At 45.9% G+C, this 27,351-nt stretch overlaps 1 protein-coding gene and 1 pseudogene across 2 annotated transcripts in view; both read left to right on the plus strand.

Moving 5' to 3' along the window:
- Positions 1 to 15,803: 15,803 nt before the first annotated feature.
- Positions 15,804 to 18,195, plus strand: LOC105981474 (annotated as a pseudogene).
- Positions 18,196 to 23,659: 5,464 nt separating this feature from the next.
- The window catches only part of Hm13 (histocompatibility (minor) 13), a 46,374-nt gene continuing 42,682 nt past the window's right edge, over positions 23,660 to 27,351 (plus strand). For both annotated transcript variants that reach the window (XM_013010875.1, XM_013010876.1), the window contains exon 1: positions 23,660 to 23,962. In XM_013010875.1, coding sequence (XP_012866329.1) covers positions 23,780 to 23,962 — 183 coding nt within the window. In that variant the 5' untranslated portion in view covers positions 23,660 to 23,779. The remainder of the gene's footprint in view (positions 23,963 to 27,351) is intronic.

Genomic DNA, 27,351 nt, shown 5'->3' on the forward strand with positions numbered 1-27,351 from the left:
AACTAGACAAGCAAGAAGAACCAGTATAAGGCCCTGAGTTCAAACCCCAGTACCCAAATATGTATGTGTGAGAGAGAGTGAGGGGAGAGAGAGAGAGAGGAAGAGAGAGAGGGAGAGAGAGGCTAAGACTATGACGTCTGTGAAGCTCTGTCTAGCCATGATGCCACCGGAGAACTTTAGAAAACTTTTGTGCCTCAGTTTTCCCATCTGCAAAATAAAGGGATTGCATCTGAACTTAGGCACTGTAATTATGTGCCCCCATATCTGTTGTCCGACCTTCCCCAGAAGCAGGAACGGGATTTAAGTGCTGCTCTGACTTAGCACCTACGATGATGCAGGGCTTGTAACAGGTGTTCAGTAAACATCGATTGAATGGTCTAACTCACTGACAGGAGAAATGGCCCTTCCCATCCCCACTTCTCAGACCCAGATGTGTGTGAACAAGACATAGCTGACAGAGCATGTGAGAAAACCACGAGACTGTAACGAAGGCACAGACTATACGGTTTGGAAAGTTCCTTCTCGTCCATAAAAACAGAGGTCACTCATGATGTCAGCTGTCTGTGAGCTGGCATTGGGTATCCTGCCGGGCCAGGTCATGCTTTCTCATCTCGCCTCTGCAGAGTAGGAACCACTGAACAGATCAGCTCATTGAAGGAAGACAAGCTAAGAAATCGGTCCAAGACCACACAACCTCAGAAGGCTGTGCAGAGGCAGGCTGGACATTGATGCCTTAGAAGAGCAGAGAGAGGAGATGAACTGTCCAAAGTCAATGAACTAGTCACTGAAGCCACAGCTCTCTTACTATATTCCAAGTGCTCTTCTAGGTGCTTTGCATAATGGACTTGTTAAAGGCTCAAATCTGCCGGTAGGATTACCACACCAGTTTTCAAGTGGAGAAAGTAGAGCACAGAGAGGGTTCAGCACTCTGCCAAGATTTCACAGCAAATAGCAGAGCCAGGATTCAAACCAGAAAAGCCGAGCCCCACAGTAAGGATTTATCTAAATTGTACCATGGGCCCAGCTAGCCCAGCACAGCCTGCCATGAAAGGGGAGGAGTCTTCTCTGTACTCTGCTGACTAGGCCTGGGTCTGGCAGAGAACAAAAGCACATAAAGAGTCAATCCTCAGACACCAGCTGGGACCTTCCACCTTACAGGGAGGATACTGTTATGGAAAAAGTGATAAAGCTCTGGACAGATGAATGTCTCCCCTGGGGCCCCCAAGTCTTCTCAAGTCCCCCCTCTTGCTGTGGGGGAGGGTCACAAACTGTGCTGTGCTGGTCTGGTCTAGAGGAGATGAAGGCCATCTGCCTCTTCCCACACCCCAGCCTGGCTGCTCAGAATACCAAGGATCACTGGTCTGGGTAGAAAGTTTCAATGTCTCAGTTAGGAGCAGGAGGCTTCTGCTTAGAGAACCCTAAGGAGTCAAGTTCAAGCTCAAGCTCCCTTTCCTGGGAGAAGGGAAGGCATAGACCTGTGGGGGGGGGGGTCAGCTCACTCCTTCATTGGGCAAACAGGGCTAGTGGGCATGCCCAGTGAAAGAGGGACTGTGAGAAGCAAAGAAAGACATGGAGGTGGTCGTCTCTGCATTGGCCAGAAAGGGAAGAGAAGGGCAAAGGAGGGGTAAGAAAATTCTTCTGCAGCCGCTTCATAAAGAGTGTCTTTCAGCTTTGTCCATCCATGTGACCTTAGACAAATCAAAATACACAGAGTGGAGGAGATTGCAGTATAATTCATCATGTGATGGTCTCTGTCTCAAGAATATTTAAATATTCCAGATCAACAACTTGAACAAATATACAAGTTCAGCTTCGGTTCTAAGCCCTCTTTCCCCTCAGTTCAGGGTTCAGTTAAAAATAACACTAATTATGGGATGAGAGCTTGGGACTCAGCAATGTGTAGTTTTTCTCCAGTTCCATCTGGTTCAAGTTCAAGACTAGTGTGGTGGGGCGGGGGTACATTCCCATGCTTCATGGGGTGACAGGGTGTTGGTGAAACGCACAGGCTTTGGAACTAAAAGAAATCTACATTTAACCCATCGCAGGCATTTCTTTTCTGTGACCTGTGCCCTCCTACAGTTAATTGGACCTTTATTTACTATTATTTACTAATGTGTTACTATCTGCTCCGGAGTAATGCACATGACCTCTTCAGGCTCCTTGATCTTTTTGTTGTTTGATAGTTTTGGGGGGAGTTGTTGTTGTTGTTGTTGTTGTTGTTTGTGCCAGTACCAGAGCTTGAACTCATGGCCTCACACTCTCACTTGTCTTTTTCACCCAAGGCTGGAGCTCTACCAACTGAGCCACACCTTCACTTCCAGGTTTTGGTTGGAGAGAAGAATTCCACAGATTTGTCTATGTTAGCTTCCAAACTCAATCCTCAGATCTGAGCCTCCAGAGTAACTAGGACCACAGGCATGATCCACTGGCATCTGACTCAAGGCCTTCATGTTCTCAGGAATTTCTGGTAATTTCGTTATTTCTGGAAAACGAATATATTAATAACTCTTCTGTTTCAAAGGATTAGTGTGAGAATTCAGTCCCATTGCTGTTTCTTAGTCTGACTTTTCATATATAATAAACATTCCACAAGCCGGGCGCTGGTGGCTCACGCCTATAATCCTAGCTACTCAGGAGGCTGAAATCTGAGGATCACTGTTCAAAGCCAGCCCGGGCAGGAGAGACCGTGAGACTCCTATCTCCAATAAACCACCAGAAAACCAGAAGTGGCGCTGTAGCTCAAGTGGTAGAGTGCTTGCCTTGAACTGAAGAGCTGAGGGACAGCGCCCAGGCCCAGAGTTCAAGCCCCACCAAAAAAAAAAAAAAATTCCACAAATCATAGTTATGGATGTGTTTCCATGGGCTGTTTTGTTGTTGTTGTTGTCTTGTTTTGTTTTATTTTTTGTTGGTCCTGGGGCTTGAACTCAGGGCCTAGAAAATGTCCCTGAGCTTTTTTGCTCAAGGCTAGCACTTTACCACTTTGAGCCACAGCTCCACTTCCATTTTTTGGGTAATTAATTGGAGATAAGAGTCTTACAGACTTTTCCTGTTCGAACTGGTTTTTGCACTGCAATTCTCAGATCTCAGCCTCCTAAGTAGATAGGATTATAACTGTGAACTACCAGAACCCAGCTCCAAGCATTTCTTTTTTTTTCCCCCAGTCCTGGGGTTTGTGAACTCAGGGCCTGGGTGTTGTCCCTGAGCTTCTTTTGCTCAAGGTTAGCACTCTATTATTTGAGAAACAGCACCACTTCTGGCTTTTTCTATGTATGTAGTACTGAGGAATCGAACCCAGGTCTTCATGCATGCTAAGCAAGTACTCTACAACTGAGCTATTTTCTCAGCCCTCCGTATGGATAGTTTTTCCTACACTTAGGTTCTCTGAAGCATCAGATGCTTTATTCAGTATGTTACATGTATCCTTGGGCTTTATTTTTCATAGTCAATATTATATTTATACAATTCATTTACATTGGTGCATGCAACTGTAATATATTCCTTTCCATCACTACATAGTATTTCATAGTGCAATTGAATGAGCATACAAAATTCATTTGCCTTTTTTGTTCCCTGTTGGACTTTTTCATGCTGTTACAGTGCTGCCATAAACATTGTACATGCCTCTTTCAGCATATGGATGACCTTATCTTTCTCATCTTTCCACTCTGTCATCTCTTGAGTCTCAGCTTGCCCTGGGGCTAGCTACCCTTGATGTCCCAAAATAGCCACTCCAGTTTCAGATATCAAATGTGGACATGAAGCCAGGCACTAGTGGTTCACCTGTAATCCTACTACTCAGGAGGCCGAGATCTGAGGATCGAAGTTCAAAGCCAGCTGGGGCAGGAAAGTCAGTGAGACTCTTACCTCCAATAAATCTACTCAAAAAAAAGGCCAGAAGAGGCATTATGGCTCAAGTGGTAGAGCATTAGCCTTGAGCACAAAGAGGCTCCAGGACAGCACCCAGGCCCTGAGTTCAAGCCCCAGGATTGGGGGGGAAGGGGAGGGATGTGGACCTCACAAGATACCAGGGGAAACAAGAAGGCTGCTCCTTCCTGAGCACCCTCATCTGCAAGTCTTCTACAGAACTTCCCTTCCTGTTGCCTTGGCCGGAATCAGGAATGTGGATAGCAGTACCAGTCTCTTACAGACTGTGCTGTAGGAAGTGGGCTGGGAAATGTGGGTAGTTGTTAGGGTCTCAGCTGTGAACTGCAGGCTGCAGTGCCCAGGCTGTGTGCTAATGCCAGTGTTTAAAAGATCTGGACAGAACACATTCACCAACCACCAACAAAACATGTCTGGCTAGGCTAACATTTTATAACTCCTGGTCTAGGCCCAAATAGTGATAGAGTAACATGTTTACAGCAACCACCACCACCACCCACCCCCTACTATAAGCCTGCTAATCCACAACTCACTTAGTACAGATTTGGGAAGATGCTTGCTCCTGTTGTGCAACTCCTCCCTCTCTCTCTTCCCAAGTAGGACTCTTCTGCCCATGTGAGGTACCCTGTCCCAGGTGGCATATCATTTTTATTGCACTTGGGAATATAGTAATAATATATTTATACTAGAGAGTCAATCAAAACAACAGAGACCAGACAGTTAAAAAAAATGTAAGATGAACTTACCTATGAAACAGCTTGCAGCTAGCTATAAGTGTGTGATTGTAGATACTTTATAAACCATCAGAGCCATAAAGTAATCTGCCACAATACTAGCTATAATTTGCTTTTCTTGCTTCCTATATCCTGGCTTTCCATCCAGACCAGTACATGTAAGCTTACTTTATTGAGGGTTTTTTTTTTTTGCTCTCCCCCCACCCATTCCCAGCTTCTTGGGGCCAATAATTTGAGACCCTCTGCTGGCACTGGTGGCTCATACCTATAATCCTGGTGACTCAGGAGGCTGAAATCTGAGGATCTCAGTTCGAAGCCAGTCTGGGCAGGAAAATCCATGAGTCTCTTATCTCCAATTAACCTCGAAAAGGCTGGAAGCAGAGCTGTGGCTTAAGTAGAGTACTAGCTTTGAGGGGAAAAGAAGCTCAGGAACAGCACCCAGGCTCTGAGTTCAAGCCCCTTTCTAATTTCCTAAAGTAAGCATTTTGACCTATAAATTGCCCCCTAGGCACTGCTCTGAAAGCATCCCACAAATTTTGGCTCATTGTGTTTCTCATTCTCATTTGATTGAGAAGATTTCCAATCTCCCCTGTGATTTCTTCTTCCCATGGATTATTTAGAAATATGTTGCTTATTTTCCACATATTTAGGGCTTTTCTGTGTATCTTTTTCCCCCAAATTAAATTCCATTGCAAATTTGAGGTTTGTTTTATAATTCAATATATGGTCTCTCTTGGTGCATGCTCCTCGCACACTTGAAAATAACATGTATTCCACTGGTGTTGGGTGTAATGATCTGAAAGTGTCGGCTAGGTCTGAGTGGGTTAGTCAAGCTGTTCAAGTCTACTATACATGTAACGATTATGTGTCTGTTTTGTTGTTTTTTTAATCAGCGCTGAAAAAGGAGTGATGAAACCTGGAACTATAATTGTGCATGGGTCTCCTTCCAGCTTGTCAGTCTTTACTTTGCTTTTTCTTTTTCTTTTTTTGGGGGTCTGGTCGTGGGTCCTGAACTCCGGGCCTGGGCGCTGCCCCTCAGCTCTTCAGCTCAAGGCTAGCGCTCTACCACTTGAGCCACAGCGCCACTTCCAGCTTTTTTCTTTTTGCTTATGTGGTGCTGAGGAATCGAACCCAGGGCAAGCGTTCTACCACTGAGCCACCTTCCCAGCCCTGCCATGTTCTTTTTCATGACTGAAAAATATTTCCCAGTATGGACATACCATAATGTATTTCACCCATCGGAGGATATCAGGGTTATCAAATGAATGTCCTTACTAACAACATGGCAGTGGGGTCTTTTGTTTTGTTTTTGTTTTTGCCTGTCCTGAAGCTTGAACTCAGGGCTTAGATGCTATCCCTGAGCTTTGTAATCTACTCCTTGAGCCACAGCGCCACTTCTGGCTTTTTTTTTAAGTAGTTTTATTGGAGATGAGTCTCTTTTCTGCCCAGGTAGCTAGCTGCAAACCACAATCCTCAGATCTCAGTCTCTGAGTAGCTAGGATTACAGGTGTGAGCCACCAGCACCAGGCTTGGCAGCAGATATTTTTTATGGAGAAGAGATGATCAGATTTGAATTTGCTCCTCAAAGGACATATTCATTTTACATTTTGACAAATGGTGCCAAATTGTTCTACAAAAACACGTGTGTGTGTGTGTGTGTGTGTGTGTGTGTGTTCACATGAACAGTGCCCAATTCTCAGCACCATGACCACATGCTCTTCTCTTCTGCACTGGGCAGTGCCAGGGAGGGTGTGAGAGGTTGGTAAGGAAGGCATTTCACTGCTTACTTGGCATTCCCCTAATTATAACAAAGTTGAGCAATATTCATCTCACTAACTGTCTAAAACTGCAGTGAAGTTTTGGAATTACAACTTTAAGGGCTAGATTACATTCTTAATGTAGACTATTTCACTCTTCACATCTCTGCCTCAGAAGAGAAATGATCTTACTTCCAATTCTCAGAGCCTTCCCAGAGAGAACCAGCCAGATTCTTTCCTGCTTGGATAGGATGACAGTCATCACCACCATGCCAGGCCTTTATTGGTTGAGAAGGGGGAGGAGAATCTTGCCAACTTTTCGCCCAGGCTTGGAACTGTGATCCCCTTGAATAGCTGGGATTCCGTGCATGAGCTACCACACCCAGCACAATTAATTTTTTTTATTGGCTTATATTACTCATTCAGGGAAGGAGTTCATTGTTACATCTCCACCTATGTTTTCACTGTATTCCAATCTACTTCACACTTAATTTTTCAATATGTATTTAAAGTAGGTATTTATCAAGTCCTGTCCTTTTCTCAGGGCATTTCATCAATTCTCACAACAGTAAGAGATGGCACCATGGTACAGATGAGGAAAACTGAGCCTCTAAAATGTTACATACCTTGTCCAGAGTCACACACACTTCATAAACAGAGCTAAGGCTGAAATCAGAAATGTCTGACTCTCCCCAGCTCATTTGTGTCTGCCTAAGCCTCCCCATTTCCATGCTATCTCCACGCCCCTAAGCAGCCAGTGGGAGGGAGCGCGCATGGGCAGAGTGATGGTGGCCAGGCTGGGGCCAGGCCTGGGGCTGTTGCTTCTGGCACTGCTCCTACCCATGCAGATTTATTCAAAGCAAACAGTTGTGCCATTTTCAACTAACTCCTCCCAGAGTACCCACTGCTGCCCCAGATTCAACTATCCCCACCGCCAGGGGAGTCGGCAGTACCCTGCAGTCAACAGCTGGTCTTCTTGTGGTTTCGTTCTCTCTTCTATCTCTCTACCTTTAAGAGACATAGGCCAACCAACGTCTCTATTTCCCCACCTTCTCCACCCAACCCAAATGGCAACTAGAAGTCCAAAGTGGCAAGGAAGAAAAAGGGCTGCATCCAGTCCACTGATTCCACTGCTTATTTTCTGGACACAGAAAGGGTTGAGAATTCCAAATTGGATTGGTTTGAAGAACATGTGAAGGGTTTGACAGAGAATTAATGCCAATTTTGAACCTGCTGGAGTTTCAGGTACCAGATGATGAGATGACATCCAAAGTTGAGAGGATTTCCTCAAGGGTAGCTTAAGAAACCGGCATCCTTAGGTGTGTCTTGAAAACAACCATAGGTTTTGTCTCGAGATAAGGATGGAATGTGGAATGGAGATACCATTTTACTTCTTGGCTCACTAAATCAAATGGATAGGCCATACATCCATTAGATAATATGGAAGGCTTTCATGATTCTATTTATATGTACACTTGTAGGAACTACCAGGTGTTCTGATAAATCCTCAATGTACTGTATCAGCAGTACTAACTTAATACCCATATACTTGAGGAAAAGTTTTACATTGTTAAGCTGTCACTATTCTGAACTGAACTCTTTTGTTGTTGTTTTTCTTCCCCTGTGTGACTTTAGATTGGACAGTATATCCCATCTTGTTTTTATATGCCAGGCCAATGATAGCTTAGAACCCACCCCCGTCCAAGCATCCTGAATAAATCTTATCCTTACAAAGTCAAAAAGAAAAGAAAAAAGAACTGTCTGACTCCTAACTCAGCCTTCTTCCCAGGGCAGCTGGCTCATTCCACAGATTGCAACCCAGAGGCCAGGAAGAGGAAATGATGTATAAAACTAAACAGTGGGGGCTGGGAAGGTGGCTCAGTGGTAGAGCGCTTGTCTTGCATGCCTGAGGTCCTAGGTTGGATTCCTCAGCACCACATAAGCAAAAAGAAAAAAGCCGGAAGTGGTGCTGTGGCTCAAGTGGTAGAGCGCTAGCCTTGAGCTGAAGAGCTGAGGGACAGTGCCCAGGCCCAGAGTTCAGGCCCCAGGACCGGACCCAAAAAAAAAAAAACTAAACAGTGGGTGAACGCCGGTGGCTCTCCTCTGTAATCCTAGCTACTCAGGAGGCTGAGATCTGAGGACCACAGTTTAAAGCCAGCCCAGACAGGAAAATCTTTGAGACTCTCATCTCCAATTAACCACTGGAAAACCAGAATTGGCGCTGTGGCTCAAGAACTCAGGGACAAAGCCGGGCGCTGGTGGCTCATGCCTGTAATCCTAGCTACTCAGGAGGCTGAGATCTGAGGATCGCGGTTCAAAGCCAGCCTGGGCAGGAGAGACCGTGAGACTCCTATCTCCAATAAACCACCAGAAAACCGGAAGTGGCGCTGTAGCTCAAGTGGTAGAGCGCTCGCCTTGAGCTGAAGAGCTGAGGGACAGTGCCCAGGCCCAGAGTTCAAGCCCCACAGCCGACAAAAAAAAAAACAACAAAAAACAAGAACTCAGGGACAGCGCCCAGGCCCAGCGTTCAAGCCCCATGACCAACAAAAAACAAAACAAACTAAACAGTGGGTGAGGAGCAGCCAGTTGCCCAAGTACCCCCTCCCCCACACACACTTTGGGTGTGGGTGACCAGCTGGAGAAGAGACTGGGGAGAGGCAGAACAAGGACAGCCACCCAGCAGAGGAGTCCAGAGCATGGAAAATGTCTCTTTCGGCCAATTTTCCTGAGGAGCCCTGGCTGAGACTCAGGCTGGGAACGGAAGGCGTTCAGGGAGGAGGTGCAGCCACATCCCTCCTCCATCCAAGAAACTTCGTGAAGTCTTGCTGGGAGAGGCAAAGGGGAGGTTCCCAGTGGGCCTGCAGAGGGGGAGGGGAGGGCCCTGGCCCATCCAAGAGGCCAACGAACGAACGATCTGGCATTAGCCCAGGGGCTGATCTCCTGGGAGCAAGGCAGGCGTCCCCAGCTCCCTTGCTTCCTTCCTTCCTCAGGCTGACCCACTCTGCCAGCCCCTGCCATGCTCTGCCCATTTCACTGGGCATTAGCCACCCCTGAAACCCTGAAGCTGGCAAGCTGGGTTCTCAGGGGGCTGGGGGGGGGCGGGGGAAATGCTGGCATGCAGCTGACTCAGGGAGGGTGCGGCCACTAGGAAGAGGGATGGATGCAGAAAGCCCAACCAGGGCTGGCCTTGAGAGCCATCAGCCACAGCGGAAGGAGCCTGAGCTCCATGACATCAGTGTGCCCCTCTGCCCAGAAAACCTTTGCAGACTCGCTGTGCCCACAACTCCACCCTTAAAGACACAGTCGAGGCTGATGTTTTGTTAGTACAAAGACACAGGCATACTTGTTGTTCCAGAATTTAAATCAGACCAATTAGTTGTACATAACCCTGTCCTGACTGCAGTCCAAGTACCCCCAAAGCCTAAGAGACGCTCAGGACTCTCCTCTGGGACCCCTGAGGCCACAAATGGGTAGTAATATCTACCTCAGCAGGGCCACGCAGGAATGTGGGGGCCTCAGTGAGTGACCCCCCAGGACAACTGTTGAAATTTTTCACATCACGCCTGGAATCAACCCTTTCGCTGACAACTGTTTCCTGTTTAAAGGTGATCGGTAGAAATGTAGCAGAGAAGGGGGACCTTATACATTCTTTTTTTGTTTGTTTGTTTAGCTCTCCAGATAGAGCACTAAAGCCCAGAGTGTGGGAGACCTGGCCCAGGTCACACAGCCTGTCCACAGAAGACAAGGCATTAGAACACAGGTCTCTGACACCTGACGTCAAATGCCAGCAGAAAAAATAGTGGAATGGTGGAGGAGGTGGAATGGTAGGAACCTGTTTGGAGGACAGAACTGATAGCTAATAATCACTTGCTTCTTGTACCTGGCAGCCCTCCGTAGTCATGGCAACAGTCTCCTTGGCCACTATCGTGCAGAGATTGTTACCATAGCAACCACCACCCCAGGCTACCAGTTGGTTCCTGACACTCAAGAGCTTTAAGATAAACCCAGAAGCAAGTCTGTTCCACAGCCCTGACCCAGACCAGAGCTCTGAATGAGAAAGGATAGGGAGTCGAAGTTTCCTGAGTCCCCAGTCCAGGGCTTCACAGCCCCTGCCCCTGCCATTCCCTGTCCTGCTTTCCCGCCTGCTTGGGGTTTCCCACATTCCTCCAGGCCTCAGTCAGGATCTCCTTCCCACGGCATCTCACCCTTGGCTGCCTGTCAGCCAGCTCGTCCTCCTGGGAACTTATCAGAGGAGTCATCACAGGGGCTTGCACATTAGCTAGAGCTCCATGAAGACACCCTTTGCCCTCCAGCGGAAATGACCACCAGTGGCCGGCCCTCAAGCCCTGTGCTCACAATCAAGGAGTGGTTTGGGGCAGTCACTGTAATGCCAGATAAGACCTTACAGCCCTGCTGTGGCAAGAGCTCTGTGCTTAGGAAGTCCAAAGCCTCTGTTCTGCCCTACTCTGAGCCTCATCCCCTTTTGGACATGTAAATGTGGAGCACAATGCATGGGAGGGAAGCCCAGATACACAGGTATATTGTAATTCTCATGTTGATTATTGAGCATCTGGTATACCCCTGGCACTTTCTGGAAAGCAGACACACAGTGCAAACATGACTTACAAAAAATCCCATCCTCAAGGGGTTCACAGTCTAATCAGGGAGAGAACCCAAAGATGACAATTTCATAGAAACAGAAATAACTTTTTAATTAAAAAGAACAAAATTGTGATCTCCAATGTAAATCTTAACCCCCTAATTCAGTAGTGAAGAAAATATTCATGGTTTTGGGGGGGTATTTGTTTGTTTGTTTCTTTTTGCCAGTCCTGGGGCTTGAAACTCAGGGCCTGGGCACTATTCCTGAGCTTTTGTGCCCATGGCTAGCACTCTACCGCTTTGAGCCAAAAGTTTACTTCTGGATTTTTTGGTAGTTTAGTGGAGATAAGAGTCTCAAAGACTTTCCTGCTGGAGCTGGCTTTGAATCACAATCCCCAGATCTCAGCCTCCTAAGTAGCTAGGATTCCAGGTGTGACCCACTGGCGCCCAGATTCAGTTCTTTATTTTCGCAAAACCAAATTAAATTTTACTCTAACCCCCATCTTTCTAGGCTAGAGAGAAAGCTGATCTCCATTCTTACTGAAGGCTACACCTTGCCAAGGATCAGGACCACTGGAAGCCTCTGACCAACTTCCCCGCTTCTCAATGGTACCCAAAGTCCAGTGGTCCCTGCTTTCAAACCAAGCAAGGGGCCTGGAGCCTTGCTGGAAGCTGGTATCAAGAGGCCTTAGGTCCAGCCTCGCAGGCTACCATCTCTCTGTCCTGAGTCTGGCATCTCTTTGTACTCCACTGGACCCCACTGGCCTTCCTTCCCTTCACAGTCTCTACTAGCACCTTTCTCTTGTCATGTTCTTGCCCTTCAAAGCACTGTCTTTCTCTATACCAAGAGTTTGCAAAATCACAGACACACACACACACACGTATTTTTTAAAAAAGGTGTTTTTGTTTTTTATTTTAGAGCAGTTATTCTACCTAAAAGGAGCACCACAACTTAGCTCACCAAAGTATAGTGTAGCCTAGTGTGTTGGGGCCTGTGTTCTAGGGCTCTGCTACCTGGGTTCAAATCCCAGTACTGTTGTTTGCTCAAACCTCAGTGCTATGAATCCTCATAACCACATAACCTCTCTATACCTTAACTGTGAAAGTAAATAACATTTTTACTGGTAGGTACGACAGTTTTCCATGAGAAAGTACTTAGGATAATGCCTGACATTTGTAGGTATTGAATAAATATTAGCACATCCCACATGAAAACACAGGCCAAGATTGCCAGATACTCCGAATATGCATGAGAAGCCATATATGCATATTTTTATTCTGAAATTGCTGGACTACGACATAGAATGCAGTACATGATAAGAAACAGTAAATTCCCTCTAGGACAATGGAGAATGGTTGAAGGTTTCCAGCAGAGAGGTATGGTATGGAAGCAACTCTAGAAGAATAATTAAGAAGCTGCTGAAATAGCCCAAGAAAGATGACCTGGCTTGGGTTGGCCAAAAGTCTTGAACATGAACAGGTCCAGAGTTCTCCAGATGGAGCCAGCCTTCAAGTCAAAGGCTGAGTTTGAGTCTTAGAGGAGGCCTATTGCTTTTCTACAAACCAGACTGTGGCCTCCCTACAGCTGGTGTTCTCTGGACCATGCAGGACACAGCCACACCTCTGGGGCTGAGTCGGTTAAATGGCCTAGATTGCCCTCTGCCGGCAGGAGAGGGTATTGAATCAGGGTAATGGCTGCCTCCCAAAGAAACTATTCCAGATGGTCAACCTTGAGTAGTCTTGATTCAGTCTTTCCTACCTTACCATCCAATAGATCAATTCAGGAATGCAGGTCTCTGCCTTCACGCTTCCTCCTCCCTCACATCCCATCAGGGAAGCCCTTTCAATTCTACTTCCTATAGAATTCTGAACTCAGATCTTCAAGTTCACTTCTGTCTCCACAGCCTCTACCCTAATCAAAGCAACCACCATGGGGGGAGTGTAGGAGGAGGTGGGAGGGAAGGGATGGTAGGAGAAAAACAAAGGAGGAGGCAACAATGCTTTATAAGAAATGTATTCATTACCTTGCTGATGTAACTGTAACCCCTCTGTACAATATTTTCACAATAAAAAACTTATTTTTAAAAAAAAAGCAACCACCATGTCTTCTTTTGTCTATTTATTCACTTTCGTTCTGGTTCTAGCCAATGAATTTCCAACCCAGAAACTAAAGGGTCCATGGCATCCACTGAGTCACTCTTCCTTGTATAGCTCCTTGGTGTTGAATGACATAGGAATCTCTGTTGGGCGTTCATATAGTCCACCCACCGGGCATTCTGCAGAGGGGGGACCCCAGAGTGCTCACAAACAAGGTGCTCAGGCCCCCACCACTGTGAAAGCTCCCCCCTCTGCTGGGGAATCTTAGCCTCGGGACATCTCACTGGCTTCTCTCTTTCCTAGATTTCCCCCTTTTCTGCCTTATTTTTCTCCTTCCCTTGAATTCCTATTCCCTTCTAATACAAAGCAGATTTTCCATTTCAGCCCTGCCAGCCAGGACACTCAGAGTCTCATCTTTCCTCAAGCAGATTGTTCAGATACCTTCCCACACATACACAGAGTTCCCTCCCTAGTAAAATCTCAACCTCAAGATAAAGACACTTTCACCCAGGTATGTGTGAAGTGAACAGTCTATGACTAACATCCCCGCATTCCAGCCCTTCTCAGCTCTATGTGAGACAGTATAAATCCTTGACAACCTCAGAACCAGATCCTGTAACAGAAGCTTTGGCCACCCTGAGGCCTTCGAGCGAGGCACCTGAAGAAAGAGAGGAAGTGAGCCAGGAACTGCAAAGGAAGTTGCGGGAAGGCAGAAAACCACAAAGAAATAAAGTTAACCAAAGAAATGTAATGAAGAGTTCCTCTCCTCTGCTCCCCAGGAAAAGAAGAGGAAGCTGAAGACTCCATTAAAAAGTCTTCCTAGATCATGAGATAGTCTCTGCTTTTCTGTTGATCTAAAGACACTGAGGCAGTAGTGGTGATTTGTGTTCATTAGAGAATAACAAAATCACAAGGTGAGTTAAACGAAGAAGACACTCTATGATTTGAAATAGGAATTCAATAAAGATAGAAAAATCTTAAAAAAAAAAAAAAAGTTGACCAGGTGCCAGTAGCTCATACCTGTAATCCTAGCTACTCAGGAGGTTGAGATCTGAGGATAGCAGTTAGAAACCAGCCTTGGCAGGAAAGTCTGTGAGACTCTTCTTTCCAGCTAAATCACTGAAAAAGTTGGAAGTGACAATGTGTTTCAAGTGGTAGAGACCAAGGAGCTCAGGGACAGCTCCCAGGCCCAGAGTTCAAACCTGAAGACTGAAGAAGAAAAAAAAAAGAAGAAAAAAGGAACACACACACACACACACACACAGCCAAAAAAGCAAGAAAGAATAAACACCATTAGATGAACATAGTAAACATTATATAAACAACAATATTTTCAAAATTAGCACAGAATATTGACAGTCTTAACTCTCCAATCAAAATACATAAAAACTAGACCCAATTAGGAATCAGTAGCTCACACCTGTAAACTTAGCTACTCAACAGGATGAGATCTGGAGGACTGTGATTTGAAACCTACCTGGACAGGAAAAGTTCATGAGACTCCATCTTTAAAATGACTAGCAGGCTGGGAATGTGGCTCAGTGGTACAGTGCTTGCCTAGCATTCATGAAGCCTGGGTTTGATTCCTCAGTACAAAGTAAATGGGAAAAGACAGAAGTGGTGCTGTGGCTCAAGTGGTAGATGTTAACCTTGAGCAAAAGAACCTCAAGGACAGTGCCAACGCCCTGAGTTCAAGCCCCAGAACTGGCTAACTAAATAAATAAATCAAATGACTAGCAAAAAAATGGGACTGGATATATGACTCAAGTAGTCCAGCACCAAGTAGTCCAGCAAGCAAGCTGAGCAAGCACAAGGCCCCAAGTTAAAATCCCAATAGCCGAAAAAGTAAAAGCTACAGAAAATATTTAAACATATAAAGAGTAAACAAGACATTGTTGGATGACTAATGGATCTTTGAAGAAATTAGGATGGATAACAAAATGTTCTTAGAATCAAATGAAAATGGAAGCCTAGTCTTCCAAAACTTTTAGGATACAGCAAAGGCAGCACTAAGAAGAAAGTTTATGAGTGTCTACATTAAAAAGAGAGAGAGAGAAGCCGGGCACTGGTAGCTCACACCTGTAATCCTAGCTACTCAGAAGGCTGATATCTGAGGATTGCAGTTCAAAGCCAGCCTGGGCAAGAAAGTCCGTGAGACTCTAATCTCCAATTAACCACTAGGAAACCAGAAGTGGGGCTGTGGTTCAAGTGGTAGAGTGCTAGCCTTGAACTGAAGAGCTGAGGGACAGTGCCCAGGCCCAGAGTTCAAGCCCTATGACCAATGAGAGAGAGAAAGCGAGAGAGAGAGAGAGAGAGCTCAAATAAATAACCTAATGATATACCTAAAGCTCCTAGAAAAACAAGAAGCCAAACCCCAAAATTAGCAGACTAAAATGATAAACATTAGAGCAGAAATTAACAAAATTTGAACTTAAAAAAAAACTCTATACAATGAATCAATGAAGAAAAATAAGTTAGTTTTTTGAAAAAAAAAATAAGGCTGATAAGGCCCTAGCCAATCTGACTAAAAGGAAGAGAAAAAGACCAACTTTAATAAAATTAGAGAGAGAGAAGTAGATGCAAATCTCAATGAAATCCAGAAAATCATGAGGGAATACTCTGAAAAACTATATTCAGCCAAATACTAGTGGTTTACTACTATCATCCTACTCAGGAGGCTGAAAATTGAGGGTCATGGTTTGAAGCCAGCCTGAGCAGGAAAGTACAGAGGTGGCTGCCATCTCCTCCTTCTCAGCATCATGGCCGCCCTCAGACATCTGGTGAAGCCCAGGATCATCAAAAAGAGGACCAAGAAGTTCATCCACCACCAGTCAGACCTATGCCTTTTTTTTTTTTTAATCGGTCATGGGGCCTGAACTCTGGGCCTGGGTGCTGTCCCTCAGCTCTTCAGCTCAAAGCTAGCACTCTAACACTTGAGCCACAGTGCTACTTCCAGCTTTTTCTGCTTATGTAGTGCTGAGGAATCAAACCCAGGGCCTTATACATGCAAGGCAAGCGCTCTAACACTGAGCCACCTTCCCAGCCTCACCCCCCCACCCCACCCCCCCACCCCCACCCCATGTCAAGATTGAGCTTAATTGGCAGAAACCCAGGAGCATTGATAACAGGGTGCGGAAGAGATTCAGGGGCCAGATCTTGAGTCCAGTATTGGTGATAGGAGCAACAAGAAAACAAAGCACATGCTGCCCAGGGGATTCCTGAAGTTCCTGGTCCCCAGTGTCATGGAGCTGGAAGTGCTGCTCACGTGCAACAAGTCTTACTGCTCTGAGATCACCCACAATGTTTCTTCCAAGAACTGAAAAGCCATCGTGGAAAGAACAGCTCAGCTGGCCATCAGAGTCACCAATCCCAATGCTGCAGTGAAGAAAACAAATAGATGGCTCACATGCACCTTTTATTTGTGCTTAAATAAACCACAAAAACTGCAACAACAAAAAAAACTGCAAAAAAAAAAACAAAAAACAAAAAACCCTGAAGTAGAGCTGTGGCTCAAGTGGTAGAGAGCTCGCCTTGAGCAAAAGAAGCTAAGGGACAGCACTCAAGCCCTGAGTTCAAGCCCCAAGCCCGGCACCAAAAAGTGAGAGAGAGAAAAATGGGGAGGGGGGGGGAAGAAAGGAAGACCATATTCAAATAAACTGGAAAATTTAGAAGAAATGGATGCTTCTAGATGCGTTTGGTCTAGCAAAAATATACCAAAAAGAACAAACCACTTAAACAGATCTTTAACAAGCTATACGATTGAAGCAGTAATAGTCTCCCAACAAAGAAAATCCAAAGGAAAGATGGATTCGTGGCCAAACTCACCAAACCTTCAGAGAAGAACTAACACCTAAACTATCCAAAATTTGCCATAAACTAGAAAGGGAAGGAATGCTACCAAACTCATGCTCTGAACCAGTCAAGGTCATGACAAGAAAAAAAAAGTGGGGGGAAGGAGAAAATTATAGACCAATCTCTGATGAACACAGATGCAAAAAAATCTCAATCAAATACTCATAAATTGAATTCAGCAACACATTAAAAATATCATACACCATGATCAAGTTGGTTTCATCCCAGAGATGCAAGGATGTATACCAACAGCATATGTAAATCAACAAACATAGTGCTGCACATACACAGAATCAGAGATGAAAATCACAATTACCTCAATTGAAATGGAACACACATTTGACAAAATTCAACCATCATTTATAACAAAAGCTCTGAAGAAAAAAAGAAAAAGAAGGAATGCACCTTAACGTTCTAAAGGCTATATGTAACAAGCCCATTGCCAGTGTCATACTAAATACGGGAAAACCAAAATCATTTCCTCTAAAGTCAAGACTGAATCAAGAATTTATTCTCTCCACTCTTATTTAATGCAGTACCAGAATTTCTAGCCATAGCACTAAGGCAAGAAAAAGAAATTAAGGGGCTGGGAAGGTGGCTCAGTGGTAGAGCACATGCCTTGCATGCATGAGGCCCTGGGTTCGATTCCTCAGCACCACATAAGCAAAAAGAAAAAAAGCCGGAAGTGGTGCTGTGGCTCAAGTGGTAGAGCGCTAGCCTTGAGCTGAAGAGCTGAGGGACAGTGCCCAGGCCCAGAGTTCAGGCCCCACGACCGGACCCAAAAAAAAAAAAAAAGAAATTAAAAGTAACTCAAATAGGGAAGGAAAAAGTCAAATTATCTCTATTTGTGCATGACATGGTCCTACACTAAAAAGATTCAAACCTACAAGTAAGTCTCATAAACACTTTTGACAAGATAGCAAGATAGAAAATCAACACTCGGGGCTGGGAAGGTGGCTCAGTGGTAGAGCACTTGCCTTGCATGCATGAGGCCCTGGGTTTGATTCCTCAGCACCACATCAGCAAAAAGAAAAAAGCTGGAAGTGGCGCTGTGGCTCTAGGTAGAGCGCTTGCCTTGAGCTGAAGAGCTGAGGGACAGCGCCCAGGCCCAGAGTTCAGGCCCCACAACCGGACCCAAAAAAAAAAAAAATCAACACTCAACAATCAGTATATACTCGTATACAGTAACAATAAAGAGGCTGAAAAGGAATGAGGAAAATAATTCCATTCACCACAGTCTCAAAATAGAAAATACTAGTCATTGGGAGTACTAAGGAGGCTGAGATCTGAGGACTACAGTTCGGAACCAGCCTAGGGCTGAGAGAATTTTACCTCCAACTAACTAGTAAAAAAGTCAAAGAGCTGGGAAGGTGGCTTAGTGGTAGAGTGCTTGCCTAGCATACATGAAACCCTAGGTTCAACTCCTTGGTACCACATAAACAGAAAAAGCCAGAAGTGGCACTGTGGCTCAAGTGGTAGAGCACTAGCTTTGAGCAAAAGAACCTCAGGGACAGTGCCCAGGCCGTGAGTTCAAGCCCTAGGACTGGTTAAAGAAAAAAAGAGTCCAGATGAAACTGTCTTCTTAATGCTTTCCAGAAAATGAGCTAGGAAGCAATAGTTTGCTTTTTTTAATCTGTTGAGGCCAGAGGTCTATTTGTGGGATTGGATGCATGACTCAGTTGGTAGAGTGCCAATCAATGATCGAAAGCACTGGTACTAAGTCTAAGTGTCAGACACAAAAAACAACAACACTTATTCCTAGCCAAGCACTAGTGGCTCACACCTGTAATCCTAGCTATTCAGGAGGCTGAGATGTGAGGATTGATGTTCAAAGCCAGCTGGGACTCTTATATCCAATAAATCCCCAGAAAACCAGAAGTGGCACTATGGCTCAAGTGGTAGAATGCTAGCCTTGAGCTGAAGAGCTGAAGGATAACACCCAGGCCTGGAGTTCAAGCCCCACGACTGACCAAAAAAAAACAAAACTTATTTCTATACCAATGAATGATATTGGTCCTTCTGCCTAATATTCCACCCCCTCCACCTGCCCTGAACAACCCCACTTCCAACAGGATGGAACCAACATCACCGGAGCATTACAAACTGTATAACAGGGATAAAACATCTCTTCCCTCATAATGCCTTATATGGGCTTAGATTTCCTTTGGGAAAATTATTCTAGAGGTTAAAAGTTATTATGTGTGGTATGTCCTATAGGCCTAGAGAAATTCTCATACAGGCTGATCAGGGAACACATCCCAATTTTCCCACAGTGTCCATATATTCGTGCACATACATGTACATGTGTCAGAGTGAGAAGCTGTGTGTCCACTGAGGAACAGATAGACGAAATGTGCCCAGATGCTCACTGTGGAATACCAGGCATCAATGAGAAGTCACACACAAGTACACACTCACAGAGATGCTGTGTCCTGATCTGGGCAGGACAGTCATAGTTTAGCTCCTTTGTCTTGGTGTAATTGTGATTTATTCATGATCATACTGTAGTTTGAACTCAGCACCTTGCTCTTGCTAGGCAAGTGCTCTACCACTTGAGCTATGCACCCACGACTCTCTCCTTTAGTTATTTTGCAGATAGAATTTCCTGTTTTTAGGCCTAGGCTAACATAGGCTTCAATCTTTCCCACATAAGAGATTCTTTTTGTTTGTTTGTTTGTTTTGGGTCCGGTCATGGGGCCTGAACTCTGGGCCTGGGTGCTGTCCCTCAGCTCTTCAGCTCAAAGCTAGCACTCTACCACTTGAGCCACAGCGCCACTTCCAGCTTTTTTCTTTTTGCTTATGTGGTGCTGGAGGAATCGAACCCAGGGCCTTGAGCATGCAAGGCAAGCGCTCTACCACTGAGCTACCTTCTCAGCCCCTCCCACATAAGAGATTCTATACTGATGTAATCATACTATTTAACAAACAATCCATATCTACATTTCTCTAATTGCCTGAAGTTTTCCCTCCAGAACTTTTTTTCTTTTTTTTGCCATTTTGAGACTTGAACTCAAGGCTTCGAGCTTTCCTTTGGATTACTTGTTTATGACTGATGCTCTACCACTTGAGCTAGGTCTCCAATTTGGCATTTTTGCTAGTTAATTAGAGAGAAAGTCTCAGGGAGTTTCTGCTTTGGATGTCTTTGAGCCTCAATCCTCACATCTCTACTGGGATCCTAAGTAACTAGGATTACAGATGTAAGTGACTAGGGCTTGGCTTTTCTGTTGTTTTGGGTTTTTTTGTTTTTTGTTTTGATTGTTGTCCTGCCTGTAATCCTCGCTGCTTAGGAGGCTGAGATCTGAGGATACCAGTTCAAAGCCAGCCCAGGCAGGAAAGTCTATGAGATTCTTATCACCAGTTAATCACCAAAGAGGTAAAAGTGGAGCACTAGTTTTGAGCAAAATAGCCCATGACAGCATAAGCTGTGAATTCAAGCCCCAGGAGTTGGGAAAAAAGAAAAAAAAGGTTTTCATCCAGGATGCAACGGATGCAAATGTATTGCATCTGATATCTGATCATTTCTTTTAATCTGCTCTCATCTACAACAATCTCTATGAGGTTTTGTTTTGTCTTCCCTTTTGGTCCTGCCTTTTAGGGCACTGACATATTTGAAAAGTCCCAGCTAATTTCTTGTAAAATGTGTCACAATCTGGATTTTTTTTCTGATTTTTCCTGGTCTTTCTTCACGAGTAGATGCAGGTAAAACATGTTTGGCCTGCTTGGCACTGCATAGATGATATGTCTACAAGGTATCTTTTTGTCCCATTATTGGTGATATTAATTTTAATTATTTCGTTAATAGAGCATCAACCAGATTACCCCATTTCAGAGAAACTTCTCTTTGTAATTAGTAAATTATCCGTGGATTAAAACTGAAGACTTTGTGGATATCTCACTACACAATTACCTTTTTCTCAATGGTTTTATTATTTATTTATGTCAGCTGTGGGGCTTGAACTCAGGGCTTAAGGGCTGTCCCTGAGCCTCTCTATGCTCAAAGCTAACCCTCTACCACTTGAGCTACAGTGACACCTCCAGGTTTTGAGTGGTTAATTGTAGATTACAGTCTTCCTGCCCAGGCTAGCTCAAACCACCATTGGATCCATGGGCCTGGGAAGATGACTCAGCAGTAGAGTGCTTGCCTCACATGCATAAGGTCGGGGCACGTAACTGTGGCTCAAGTGGTAGAGCACTAGCCTTAAGCTGAAGAGCTCAGGGACAGCGCCCAGGCTTAGAGTTCAAACCCCATGACTGACCAAAACAAACAAACAAAAAAACCCACACCATTGATCCTCAAATTTCAGCCTCCTGAGTAGCTAGGATTACAGCTGTGAGCCATCAGTGTCCATCTATCTCAATTAGGTTTTAGCATCCACTAATGATCCTTGCTTGTTATTGTAACTACCTCAGGCTCCATTCTTGACCTCAGATCTCCCATAAAGTAACCCTATACAGGAAACTTCCTCTTGGAAGTCTTTGACTGCTTTACTCCTGTCTCCAAGGAATATCAAACCAGAAATCCAACCCTAGATCCAGAAGAAGCTTTGGCAGAAACTTTCTGAACTTGGGTCAGACCCTGGATTCCCTGGCTCACATTCACAATCTCCTGGAGTGTAAGGAGAGATGCCAGACCAGCCCTAGGCCAAACTAAATCCAGGGCTTAACACAGCAGTAAAGAGAGGTGTTTCCAATTTCAGATGAGGAAACGCTGAGCCATGAAGCCTGTCTCTTGGGCAGATTCTATGGCCAGAATTATGGATGAAATGCTAAGATCCACTGAATTCATCCACCCATTCAGGCCATGTCCACCTTATTGAAGAGAAGAGCTTCAACTATACTACTTGGCTTGGAACTCCGTCATTCTCTCTGGTCCAAACTCTTTAGCCTTCTGATAGCTGGGATGATGGGAAGAGAAGAGGTTCTGGAGGCCCTAGACCTGAGTTTGAGTCCCTGCTCTTCCACTGCTGACTTCATGACCTGGGTGGGCAACCTGGCTTTGCTAAGGGTCATTTGTAAAATGTGATCCGTTGTTCTTACAGATGTTTTGGGGATCAAAGCAAATATGCATAAAACTACTGGCCCAGTGCCTGGCATGAACTACCTTCCAAGCCTGTTCTTAGCCTTGTGATTTTTTTTTACCATATGTACTTTTTATCAACTTATTGCCTCTCAGTTCTAAATCCACTTTTTTTTGCCTACTCTCTAATAAGAGTTGGGCTTTGCAAAATATTTCTCCTTTGCCAGATGACATGTGTTGAGCCTTTTCAATGTGTACTAGAGCTACACTGGGGGATGGTGGCTCTTTCTTTCCAAGTTCCAAGTTGGCTCACTGTCAAGTTGCTGGAAGGCATGTGTTCTCCACTATTTGGCCCACAATCTCTCCAGTGCTAGAAACATGCAAGGCGCATGGTTCTCCAGTTTGCCCACTACCTCTACTGTAGTATATCCATGAGCCTAGGAATTTCCTGTGTTAAAGGATCATTGTGAAAATCAAATGAGATACTCCTTCATCCAATAAATATTCATGGAGTGGAGCTGAATTCATCAGTGTCTATAACCCAACACTTGGGAAACTGTAGGATCATGAGTCCAAGCCTGGCTATTTTATAATACCCTTCCCCTCCCCCATAAAGAGATGTTATTGGGGCTGGAAGGTGGCTCAGTGGTAGAGTGCTTGCCTTACATGCATGAAGACCTGGATTTGATTCCTCAGCACCACACAAACAGAAAAAAATCCAGAAGTGGCGTTGTGACTCAAGTGGTAGAGCACTAGCCTTGAGCTGAAGAGCTGAGGGACAGCACCCAGGCCCAGAGTTCAGGCCCCATGACGGACCCAAAAAAAGAGAGAGAGAGAGAAATTATTGGGGGAGTTGGAGTCAGCGCTTTATCACTATACAAGGTTACAGACTGGTAAGAGATTCATTATTGCTGGACACAAAGCAGGCACTGACTCATTTGCAGACCCCACACACTCTGTACTCTATTGTTGCTCTGCTTAATTTATCTGCATTAATATGCAAGGTAACATATAATTACACACTAACATCTTTATGTTTAAAAAAATGTTATAGTTTCGGGGGAGGGGGGAGGCTGGGAAGGGATGGGAAGGGTAAACAAAGGAGGAGGCTGCAATGCTTGGTAAGAAATGTACGCATTATCCTGCCCATGCAATTGTAACCCCTCTGTACAGTTTGTTCACAAATAAAATAAAATAAAATTTAAAAAAATGTTATAGTTTAGAGCTTATATTTTATTTTGTTCATCTGTCTTTTCAATATCCCCTCCCCTGCACCAACATGCAGTGTTCATGATTATGGAGGCAAGCTTTTGTCTGCATTATTTACGTCAGTGTCCCCAGATGCTATGTGAATGCCCCACATATTGGAGACACCCAATAAATATTCAAGAAGCAAAGAAACAACGGACTATGTGAAGAATGCATGGATGAATAATGAACAGATTCTTAAGGATTAGGAGAGTAAGAAACCCTAGGAATGAAAAAGTAAATAAAAATAAAGCCAACTAGGACTAGAGAATTGGTCCCTGGGGGCCTCTCAGATGGACGCCGGCCATTAATGGTCCAGAGCTCCCATTTCCCGACTGCCAGCCAGTTGCTTAGCAACCGGCCACCTACCAACCACCGCCGCTAGAGGGCGAGCGGGCGGGGAGATGTGCGAGCGAGCGCGTGCGCGTGCGTGCGGGCGCGTACGGGTGTGCGCGCTGCGCGCGCCGGCGAGAGAAGCACGTCACTTCCTGTTTCTTTAGGGGAACGTGGCTTTCCCCGCAGCGCCCTTCCCTCCATCTGCGTGTCTGCCGCGGCGGCCGGAGCTGGAGACGGAGCCCGAGCGCAGCCTCGCGATGGACTCGGCCGCCAGCGAGCCACACAACGGCAGCACGGAGACCCCTAGCCCGGCCAACGGCACGGCGCGACCGCCGTCCACGCCCGAGGGCATAGCGCTGGCCTACGGCAGCCTCCTGCTCATGGCGCTGCTGCCCATCTTCTTCGGCGCCCTGCGCTCGGTGCGCTGCGCCCGCGGCAAGGTAGGGGCGGCGCCGGCCACGCCGAGCGTTTTCTACCCACTCCATCCCACCCTGCCCCACCCCACCCCACCCCACCCCCCACTTCGGATCCCACCGCCACGGACCCTTGCGAAGCTAGCCCTGCTGGGTCCTGACATCTTCCTCAGATAGGAGATGGTTTTTGTCTGCGCGCGTGCGCGTGGACCCTCACACATCCCTCTTGTCTGCCTCACGTCGCACTGGGGGACACTGTCGGCCCACCCTCACACTGCGACAGACTGCTCGGAGCCCACCGGGCCCGGGCAGACCGGCCCCACCTTCTGTGGCCGGGCCAGCAAGCAAGACATTCTCCCCTTACTGTTCCCAGCTTCCGGTCAGCCCAGTGTGGACCCGATGGACGACCTGAGAATTAAATGGCTCCCATCTTTTCTGCTCTGTCTATATGAGGCCCCGCCAGGCCCCACCCAGGGCTAATTCTGCCATCCACAGCCATCCCGAGGCATCCGTAGAATCGTGACACCTTGCTCACTCACCTACAACTCCCAGACCAGGCATTTGCCCTGCCTCAAAAACAAAACCCAGAAATCTATCCCCAGCCCAGAGCAGCCTTCCATCTTTTGTTTCAATGTCTGGAAGCCATTCCAGGCAGCTGGCTCCTCAGAAATTGACACCTGAGTCTTCTAGTTTTTAACCATAGACCCCTTCCACTGTTGATTTCCTCTTCCTAATTTGGACCTTTTCTAGCCAAATCACAGGTCCTATTCCTAACCCCTAACCCTGTTCCCAGCCTACCTCTAGCCTTACTTCATCCCACTTAAGACAATCTCTCCCAAGTTGCGTCTATCTGCATATAGAGATTGAGCCACTGCTGGCCTCTTGTGACACTGGGCTAGGCTCCTTCCTTGGCCTTCCTTGACATCTGGCCCATTGGATATTAAAAGGATTCCAGCATCTTCCACCTTTTGCCACCCTCTTCCTATCCTCCCTGTCCCTACTTCTTCCCTGTATTAAGCCCTCCATAGTCTATTGGGCCAATTGTTTTTTGCTTCCTGGCACTTTCTCCTCCACAGCCTTTTAATGTGCTGCCTGCTCCTCCCCCACCAGACCTGAAGAGGACCCAAGCAAAAGCTGCCCTTAGCCAGAGAGGGCAGGCACACAGAGCAACTACCACTTTTGAAACTCTCCAAACACTTACCCAACTTGTGCAGTGGCTTAGGGTTGCCACCTTTCATCCCAAGAGCAGAGAAGACACAAGAGTGACAGGGCTTCAACTGAGAGGCTCCCGCATGACCCATTTTTCTTTCTCTTCTGCCTCTTTTAAGTGGAATTCAGGTGGTCTCAGCCTGTCTACAAGGCCTATCAGGCATTTAGTGAAGAAAAAATTCTGAAATAGACCAGAACAAAGAGGGAGAGAGGGTGCAGCAAGGCACAAGTCTAGGCAGTCCAGTCTAAGCTGCTCCCAGACTGAGTAAATGGGTCACTCATCTTTAAAAAAAACACCTACCAGGCACCAGCACCAGTGTTGCCTGTGCTTCCACTATTACCTTGTGTTGGGGAGGTGTAAAGATGAGAAGTCAGAGCCTGGACACCCCAGGAGTAAAGATGAGAGAGGGTGACCAGGTCTGTGATTGAAATGCAAGCAGCACTGCAGGGCTGAGCAGCAGAGTAAATAGGCTTTGTGCTGGAGGCAGGTGTGAGCCATGATGGAGATGTAGAATTCCAGCCAGGAGGGGGCATTCTAAACAGAAAATAAGGAAAGCCAGAGAGATGAAAGCAATTCAGGGAACAGCTGGAGCTGGTGTGAATGGAGCAGAGATGGAATAAACAGAAGACAACCTTCACCTCTAACCATCTACCCCAGGCATCTCCTACAGGGCAGTGAGGTTGGAAGACTGAAACTACAAAGGACCTGACCACTCTGGTGGCTTTCTGCCCCCAAGTAACCAGGATATTCTCAAGTTTGTGAAACCATTACACACCCTTGGATGGTTACAGCACCTGAATGTGGCAGGCAGAGCCAGTTTTATTGTCTCTTTAATGACTTCTTTTTCTTTTTTCTCTTCTTTTTTTGGTCGTGGGGCTTGAACTCTGGGCCTGAGCAGTGTCCCTCAGCTCTTCAGCTCAAGGTGAGCACTCTACCACTTGAGCTACAGCACCACTTCCTCTAAGAATGACTTCTAAAGGGCATTCTCCCATTTTATAGTGGAACCCAGGGGTGTCTACTGCTAGACCAAAATGTTATCTTTGATATAGGTGCCTGTGGAGACCCACCCAAGTAGCATTTGGGCCAAGGAAAGGACAGGCAAAAATCATTCCCTTGTCTACCCTGAGTCATTTGACAGAAAGAGGACCCAAGAATTTAGGATTCCCACTGGTATTAGACCCAAAGCCAGCTGAGAGGTCATCTGAGGACAATTCCCCTCGGGGTCAAAGTGTCCACAACAAGAAAAACATGTGAAATCCTGGGGAGAAGGTGGAGCCTGCAGGGGGTTGGGAAGAAGTGGCCTGGGAGGGGCTCTCCATTCTGTCAGAAGAATCCCACCCAAGCACTAATTCATACAGAATGGTTCTACAGAGGAGCCCCTCAGCTAAGAGGACAGGGCATCGGCTTCTATGCCAGTCCCTGGGCTAGGCACCAGCAATGGCTAGAACAAGATACAGATGTGACTGGCTAAGTACAGTGAATTCCAACCCTCTGGAAGAGGCAGAAGATGTCTTTGCATGGATATGAGGGCAATGAGAAGTGAGATAAGAAACAAAAAGAGGGACCTGGTGACAAGATGCTCAAGGAGCTGGAAGCCTTTGTGAGGAAAAAAGAATCCTGAAGGCAGCTCAGCACTTAACCTTAGTAATGACAGAACTACTACTCACTTGTAAAATATTCAAGTGCCAGAGTTTAAAGGAAAAGCTGTGGGAGTGAGACCCCACTCAGCTGCCTGTGTGCCACCTTCCACAGCTGCTTTTTTATAGTGCTGGCTATTAAACCCAGGACTCAGATACTGGGCACATATACTTGCACTGAGTATATGTCAGCCTGTCTTCCAGAACTCTTCCTTGTGCAAATACAAACAATAGGTACATGCTCGTGAAGGTAGATGTGGGGAGACGTTTTTATAAAAGTAGATTATACAGTACTTGCTTGTCTACAGCTTGTCATTTTTCCGTGATAGGTTTATCTCCAATTACATGGAGGATGAATGACTAATGTCCTGGTTACAGAATTCAGAAGATATACTGGGGTGAAAGTATACTCCCACCCCAGCTGCCCAGCTTCCCTCTCCAGTGGCAGCCTGTCACCAGTGTCTTACGATATCCAATCCACAGGGATTCTGTACCTTTTCAAACAAATAGACGTATGCTTACCCATTTTTGCTGTATAATTTGCATGTTGTTTCTTATACACTGTTTTC

The sequence above is a fragment of the Dipodomys ordii genome, unplaced genomic scaffold (assembly GCF_000151885.1).
Source record: "Dipodomys ordii isolate 6190 unplaced genomic scaffold, Dord_2.0 Scaffold13, whole genome shotgun sequence".
Taxonomy (NCBI): domain Eukaryota; kingdom Metazoa; phylum Chordata; class Mammalia; order Rodentia; family Heteromyidae; genus Dipodomys; species Dipodomys ordii.